Source organism: Cebus imitator, unplaced genomic scaffold (genome assembly GCF_001604975.1).
Source record: "Cebus imitator isolate Cc_AM_T3 unplaced genomic scaffold, Cebus_imitator-1.0 Scaffold363, whole genome shotgun sequence".
Taxonomy (NCBI): Eukaryota; Metazoa; Chordata; class Mammalia; order Primates; family Cebidae; genus Cebus; species Cebus imitator.
The window spans coordinates 2,180,772-2,189,367 of record NW_016107678.1 but is presented as its reverse complement, the minus strand read 5'-3'; the positions used below and the strand labels follow the sequence as shown (position 1 = coordinate 2,189,367).

The 8,596-nt window shown below is 33.9% G+C and overlaps 1 protein-coding gene across 6 annotated transcripts in view; it reads left to right on the top strand.

Annotated features, from left to right (window-relative positions):
• The window catches only part of SENP6 (SUMO specific peptidase 6), a 116,091-nt gene extending 110,517 nt beyond the window's left edge, over nucleotides 1-5,574 (top strand). For all 6 annotated transcript variants that reach the window (XM_017506842.2, XM_017506841.2, XM_017506840.2 and 3 more), the window contains 3 exons: nucleotides 954-1,022; nucleotides 1,116-1,266; nucleotides 2,863-5,574. In XM_017506842.2, coding sequence (XP_017362331.1) covers nucleotides 954-1,022; nucleotides 1,116-1,266; nucleotides 2,863-3,072 — 430 coding nt within the window. In that variant the 3' untranslated portion in view covers nucleotides 3,073-5,574. The remainder of the gene's footprint in view (nucleotides 1-953; nucleotides 1,023-1,115; nucleotides 1,267-2,862) is intronic.
• Nucleotides 5,575-8,596: the final 3,022 nt, after the last annotated feature.

Here is an 8,596-nt window from a genome sequence, read left to right as displayed (position 1 = left end):
ACTAAAAAAGAACCTAGATTTTTTTTTTTTTAATATTTAAGGACTTTGGGCTCTACATTAGACTTCCTTACTTGAGTTTACAACATAACTTCACAGAATTAAAATACTGAAAGTTGAATCATCAGCTGTCAACATATTTATATACAGAGTGTTCTGAAGTGGAATCTCTTGAAAAAAATCCCCACCACATTCTAAACTAATTATTTTATGTGATGATTACCTGTTTTGTTATCTATAATAAGTTTTAGTTAAAAATGAGATTTTTGGCTGGGCAAGGTAGCTCATGCCTATAATCCCAGCACTTTGAGGGGCTGAGTGGGCAGATAGCTTGAGCCCAGGAGTTCTATACCGGCCTGGGCAGCATGGAAAAACCCCATCTCTACAAAAAAATACAAAAATGAGCTGAGTGTGGTCACACATGCCTCTAGTCCCAGCTCCTCAGGGGGCTGAGGTGGGAGGATCACCTACGCTCAGGACATTTAGGCTGCAGTGAGCCATTTTTATGCCACTGCACGTGGTGACAGAGTGAGACCCTGTCTAAAAAAAATGGGCCAGGGTGGGAGGATTATTTTCTTTTTACTTTTTCATGGCCCTTCTTTTGTTGATGTAGAATATCAGGATGTTCAAATATTTAGAATTGTTTTGACTTTTTACTAATTTTGAAGTACTTTTGGAAACCAACTATGGAATTTTAGTATTAAATATTTATAGCTAAGATATGGTTAATATTCTATAATTCAATATTTAATATATCCACAGATACTTAAGTATTAATAAATTATAAAGTTCATATGTGTCTATAAAGTTCATTTATTTTCCCTCAGTAGTATTGAGTTATACGAAAGGGATTTTGAAGATTTTAAATTTGATTGTTTATAATATGCCACTTTTAATCCTTTTATGCCTTTGTAATATTATGAAGTATTCAACTTTTGGTCATTTTTACCCTGCAGACCTTGTATCCTACTTATGGACTCACTCCGAGGCCCTTCTCGGTCAAATGTTGTCAAAATTTTAAGAGAGTAAGTTCACACTTGATTTCGTATTCTGATGGGGATGAAGAGCTATGTATTTTTATATATGTGTGTATTCTTAACATATATGAATTATTGCAGGTATTTAGAAGTGGAATGGGAAGTTAAAAAAGGAAGCAAAAGAAGTTTTTCCAAAGATGTTATGAAGGGCTCTAATCCAAAAGTACCACAGCAAAACAACTTCAGTGACTGTGGTGTATACGTATTGCAGTATGTGGAGAGCTTTTTTGAGGTGGGTTTCAATTTGTTGGATCTGATATAATAAATACTAAAATAGTTCATTTGAGTTTACCTTAGTAAAAAACACAATAAGCAAATATTTTAAAGAGTTTTAAAATTATCATTTCAAAAATTATTCCATGAAGCAAAATCTTCTAAATAGAAGAACTTTCATGGCATTTTAAAAATAGTGTATTTCATTATTTAAAAAAAATAGTATATTTACAGTTCATCAAATCCAAGGCTTGTTGAGTTCATTCTACCACTGAACAATCAACCTGCCCTCTCTACTGGCTCTTTCCACCTTAAGAAATCTCTCCCATGATTCATACTACCGCTTTTACCCTCTTTTCTCCTCTTCATAGATATATTTCTTCAGAAGTGTTTATACTCACTCCCTAATTCTACAGATTCTACTTCTCAAATCTCTAAAATCCAGTATCCTTACCCTTATGTTAAAATTGCTTTTGACCTCTCAACACCCTTTGACACTGTGACTATTTTTTCCTCACTCTCTTGCTTTGACTTCAGAGGTACAGTACCACACATACCTCTCTTGGATATTCTTTACAGTGATATTGACTTCTATCTTCATCTACCATATAGTGGATAACTTCTAGGCTCTGTGAATTGCATCACTTAATGTCAAATAGGTTTATTATTTTATCCTCAAGTGTCACTATTCTCAACTGCTATACCAATCTCTAACAGATTTCTATACCTCCTGCTTTCTGTTTTTCACAGTTTTCCAAAAACATAAATCTAATCCTGTTACTTTCCTACTTTAAATTTTATATAGTGGCTTCCTGTTGCTGTTTATTTACAGACCAAAATCTTTCACATGACTGATAAGCACCTATGTGATCTCATCCCCTATTTAAGCTTCTAGCCTCATTTTCCCACCATTTTCACTCTAGCATTTAATACATCAGCCACCTGAACACTATTGTTTCGTGTTCTTTCTTGCCTCTAGGCCTTGATTCATATTTCCTTACCTGGAATACTCTTTTATTGCTTCTGTCATACCTTGGCTATCTAACATCTATTCATTCTTCAGGTCTTAGCCTAAACATCACTTCCTCTTGGAATTGCATTAAACCCCCAGATAAGTATTTTCACAGGATTCTATACTTCTCTCATAATACTTGTCATATTCCTTGTTTTAATTGTTGAATTACCTGTCTTTCTAAACTGGAGCTGGCAAACATTTTAATAAAAGTAGTAAATATGTTGGGCTTTGCAACTTATACAATCTCTGTTGCCTCATAGTTCTGCTTTTGCCCAGCGAAAGCATCTGCAGACTATATATGTAAATGAATTAGTGTGGCTGTGTTTCAATAAAACTTTATTACAAAAACAGGCAGTGGGCAGAATTTGGTCCACTGGCAACAGTTTGCTAAACCCTGATCTAGACTATAAGATCTGTGACAGAAAGTGTCTTATATCTCCAGTACCTAGCACAGTGCTTGGCATGTGATAGATAATACACAAATACATACTGAATGAGTTGTTGGGTTTTCTTATTTTTAATTTTGGAATCTTTCTGTGATGGAAACGAAAGGTTATTTATTACAGTTTTCTAATATGCATTTAATTATTTTATTTTCAGAATCCAATTCTCAATTTTGAACTACCTATGAATTTGGCAAACTGGTTTCCTCCACCAAGAATGAAAACAAAAAGAGAAGAAATCCGAAATATAATTCTGAAGCTGCAGGAAGATCAGAGCAAAGAGAAAAAAAAGCATAAAGACACTTACTCAACAGAAGCACCTTTAGGCGAAGGAACAGAACAATATGTCAATAGTATCTCAGATTGACCATTTCTGTTACTTGTCAGTTCTGCCTTCAGAAACTAAATGACTTTCAAGTTTGGGTATAGACAGTAAAGAACTGAAGTGCTTACTACTCAGTGATTTAGAAATTTCGATGCTTGTATAAATGTCATATAATTAATTTCCAAAGGAGTATGTATTAAGTAAAAGTCTGTAAATATGTTAATGAGGCCAATTTTTCCAGCATTTATAATTATTTTTTTCACTTGTTAGGAAGTTTTTGTTATGTATTTTCTGTTCATAGTACCTAAAATTGCAACTTCTAAACACAAATAAAGAGAAAATATTTATAGGAGGAAATGATTAATTTGATATTCTTTAGTGAACTTGTTTTAATTCCTCAGTGGGTGTGACATGTTTCATGGGATATTCAAATATCTATGGTAATATTTTGACCCTTTACATTTGTTCTAAAATAAGTCACAACGTGAAAATAATATTAAATCTAAGATACTATGAACTAAGCATCTTTATATGCTTGTATAACAGGAAAAAAGTAACAAGTTTTCAATTTCAGCACACTCCCTTGTGTTTAGTGAACCCAAGAAATGTAATAAATATTTATAATTTTACACAAATATTTAAGCAGCATTAAGAGCAATTCAAAAACGTAACCTTATACTACTAAAAAATAACTATTCTAACTATTCTGGCATATGTTATCATGAAATACATTTTTGAAGACGTCAAAGACTCAGGTTAAAACTATTTTGGTAAGTACAGCTTGAATTTCAAATATCCCATGTTACCTTTCTATATTATAGCTTAAAGTATGCTACACTCTGTCATATAGTTAATTGATAGCATTTTTATTCTGTGTAACACAGGAATTTAAATAGGAACTTACTATTTTTTGTAAAGCTTTTGCTATTTTTTCATTGCTCATTTTGTTCTTGTCCTTTTGATAAAGTATCAGACTTTTGCTTCAGTATAAGTTATTTTTTATATGTATAAGTATAAGTTATATTATATTATGCAACCAATTGCATAATACAGCAAAAATCTTTGAATTCCTCTTTAAAAGTACTAAAATTTGATGGTTTCAATGACAGATTTACAGCACAAATAGGGATCTTGCATATATCTGCAGAAACGTCATTGTTTTTCAGATGAAATGGTATACACTTCTTTCAAATGAATTTTGAGACTTGAAACTTCTTTTAGTCATTTTTTGCTAAATATTGAATTTTTAAATATACATATATCAAAAAAAGTTGAGAATAGAAAGAAGGCCTAATCATCAGCACTTATTTTATTTTTAATTTGGCCATATCTGACATTGCAATCAACATCTTACGGTATTTTTTTGTTTTAATAAAGTCCCATGGGTGTGTATAGAGTGAAGGGGAGTGTTAACAACAACCAAAAAATATCTATTGAGACATAATAGATTCTCAATAAGAGAAATGTTAAAATGTAAGGAAGGTCATCATTAGTGATATCAATTACAGTTTGTTACTTTGAACGATCTTTATTTCTGATTAGCTCTTTTTAGTAATAACTTAGAGCTGTTAGCTCAGATAATTAGCTCAGATATGAAAACCTTAATTTTATTATTTAGTGAACATGGCAAAATGCTTTTCAATCTGTAATCAAACATAAAATATTGAAATTGTCCTTTTTAAGAAGGCTAATAGCAATAAGCAAAATTGGCATAATTTTTTAAGTGAGCTATATTTTGTCGTAATCTGAAGGTATTGAAAAACTATTCTAAAATGCCTATTTGTTTTTGTATTAATTTGTAATGGTTACATTTTGCATTATAGATAATTTATCCCTTGTACCAACTCAAGTCAATCACATTTTAAACTGAAAAATATAGATTAATGTGTATCAGCTTTCTAGAGGTAGAATACTCAGCTATTTGATGGTACTTCCCCCACTCCATGTGAAATTTTATTTTTGGAAATTATGCTAGTGACTTTGCAATATACATCGAAATCGTTGGAGGCTGCCAGGTTGAGCTTCAGAACTAGACTTTCATCTTTGATGTATATGCACATTCACTTGATAATTGTGTACTCTGGTACTTCTGTGTAGTTTAAAGTGGGATCAGCCTTTTAAAATGTGTTATTAGTACTTAGAAGTTGTGAAACAGAACTTAGAGAGGTTTGTTACTAGACACTGAAACTGCATGACAAGTATCTGGTGTCTTAACTAATTAGATAGATCTGTTGTATTGGTTTTCTTGTTGGATAGAATAACAGTTAATCATTTTTAGAGGAGTTTTAGATTACTTGCCATAAAATTTGTATGTGTCTCAGCTCTTGTTAGTTTAGGAGCAGAGGTGGTGTTTAGTCCTTTCCTTTAATGTTGCTGTACTACTTCAGACAGCGGAAAACTTAATGATATTTCAAGTTCACATAACCCTAAAACAGCCTTTCTTTGTGTCATAACTTGTGCTTAAACTTTTAGTCAATTAAGTGTAGGAGGTTTTATTTGAAAGCATAAAATGATTCTCTAAATTACATCTTGTTTTAAACCACCGAAATGAATTCAGTAATTTTTTTTTAAAACTATGATCTCTGAAAACCATAAGATAATGTAAAAAGAATGTCTTAATTCCCCCAAAATCAAAAATTATACTTAAAATCTCAGAGAATTCACTGAACAGAAATAAATAATAATTAACATACTTTAATATATAACATGACCAACAGTTTGGTGGAGCAAAGCAACTGTAATATAACAATGGAAGGGAATAATTTAGTCAGAAGAAACAACTCTTAAAGAGTCAGTATAGTGCTATATGTCTAGAATAGATACAGATAACAAGGCTACTCTGTAGATCACTGTAAGGACAAAAGGAGAGGGAGATTATTGAGGCGAACTACAGGCTGTCTAGTCAAGTGGATGTAAGTAAATAGTTGAAGACCCCTAAGTGCAGAGAGGCAAAACCAGACTGTATCTACTAAACAATGTGCCAGAATACTCCAACAGGTACATTTGTCATTTTTCTACTGAGGAAGAAGAAAAAGGGTTATGAAAACTGTTATTCCAAACTTACTACCTGTAGAAGGAGAATTGGTTGATTAAGTGAAAGCAATGTGAATTATGGAGGAAAATAGCCCAGCCCTACCGTCTTAATTCTTAGAAGCCGATCAAGGAATATTGCTAGAGTTATCTAAAATACCATTAAGGAAACCAGAGTACAATATACTCAGAGAAAGATGCCGTAGACCCATAGCCTAAAATACTCATAAAAGTGAAAAGCATAGAGGTCTTTATTGTCTTTATTACAAATGATTATGGTTAAATGGTTCTTAGTGGACATGATTACAGTGAGAAGGATGGTACCCAAAAATATTTTTTTTCCTTTTTTGAGACAAGGTCTCAGTGTATCACCCAGGCTGGATTGTAGTGGCATGATCTTGGTTCACTGCAACCTCCACCCCGCTGGCTCAAACGATTCTCCCACCCCAACTTCCCAAGTAGCTGAGACTGCAGGCGCATGCCGCAAAACGGATTTTTATCTAAACGTGTATTAAAATCATCCAAGGAGATTTACAAACTATAAGAATTTCCCAGTTATTTTTGGTGTACACCTCCTTGTGGCAAACCACTGATTTAAAAGGATCAGTATATGTAAGGTGGCTTTCTAGTTGTTGGTCCCAAAGGTAGTGGGGCTTGTCTGCGTTTTTCTTCTCATTAGTGCTTTAAGATAACGCTTTAAGTGCTTCCCTCAAATTCCCATTGAGAACTTGATTGATGAGATCATTAAAGTGCTGTTACTAAGCCTTGAGAAATTAAAGTATAGGTGGAGTATCTCTTATCTGAAATGCTTCAGACCAGAAGTGTTTCAGATTTTTTTGTATTTTAGTGTTGTATTCATACTGTTGAGTATTCCAAATCTGAAATGCTCCAAGGAGCATTTCTTTTGTGTGTTGTATCAGTGCTCAAAATGTTTTGGATGTTCAGATATGAGATGCTCAACCTATATTAAACTACTCATATGTTAGATACTGGCAAATGTCCTGATTTTCAAAGGGAAAAAGATTTTTCACATTATAAAGTAATTCTTGATAAGACTCTAAGGTGAATTGCCAAAAGACTAGTTTGTGAACTCTTAAAAAGCAGGGATCACTGGGATCATATTGTGGGATCGTGGGACCACTAACAGCAAGATTGTTTTATAGATATATACAGATAGAGAGATTCTTTTTTTTTTTTTTTTTTTTTAAGACAGGATCCTGCTCTATCACCGAGGCTGAAGTGCAGTGGCATGGTCTTGACTCACTGCAGCCTCAAACTCCTGGGCTCAAGCAATTCTGCTTTAGCGTGAGTAGCTGGGACTACAGGTGTGTGCCACCACATTTGGCTAATGTTTTGTTTTGTTTTTTGTAGAGATGGGGTTTCATCATGTTGCCCAGGCTGGTCTTGAACTCCTGGGTTCAAGTAATCTAACTGCCTCAGCCTCCCAAAGCGCTGGGACTACAAGCGTGAGCCACTGTGCCCAACCTGTTTAATATTTTTTAATGGGATTCTGGACCAGTTAATCTGTAGAATGCAGATAGACCAGGAATTCTCAAAGTGTGTTTGATAACTTTGTTTTCATACATAATAGATTATGTGGTCATTTAAATTTAGAAAACAGTTTAAGCAGGTCTCCTCATGAGACTTCTTCAAGCCTTTAATAGGCTAATGTGCAGAACACAGCATTACTGTAGAATTTGGCCATATCCTCTTTCTGTCCTGGACTTGCTTTCTAACTTCCTTATAAATGCTACCCATCAGAAGACACAGTTTTAACTATTGGGGGTGTTTGTGGACTGACATTCAATACAAGATGCTTTTGAAATTGGCTTGAGGTTTTGGGGTTTTTTTACATTTTATTAATAGTTGGGTATGGCGGGGCATGGTTGCTCATGCCTGTAATCCTAGCACTTTGGGAGGCTGAGGCGGGCAGATCACAGGTCAGGAGTTTTGAGACCAGTCTGGCAAAAATGGTGAAACCTCGTCTCTACTAAAACTATAAAAATTAGCCAGGCATGGTGCGCACCTGTAGTCCCAGCTACTCGGGAGGCTGAGGCAGGAGAATTGCTTGAACCCGGGAGGGAAGGTTGCAGTGAGCTGAGATCATGCCACTGCATTCCAGCCCAGGCGACAGCGGGACTCCATCCCCCCTCAACCCCCCAAAAAGATATATATATAATTCAGAAACTTGAAAATAAGTGACTAGTCTTAGGGAAATGAAATTTAATAAGGAGAATTTTTCTTTAATCATGATGAAAATAACCATTATGAAAAAGTAAATATTTTTTATACAAGTGGATTCTTCTAGAAAAAACAAATTGCATGATACTAATATGCTGTAAAGTTATTAAATCCCCTAACTTTCTCATATACAAATAGCAATTGTGTAAAAATATGAAAGTGAATTGAAAGATTATCTTGAGGCTTTTCCTTCTCTTTATATATGAACCACTTAACTGCTAGATTAAACCCCCAACTTCCACTCAGTTAACTTTTATCATAGAATTAAAGTGCAATAGACAAACTTTAAACCTTG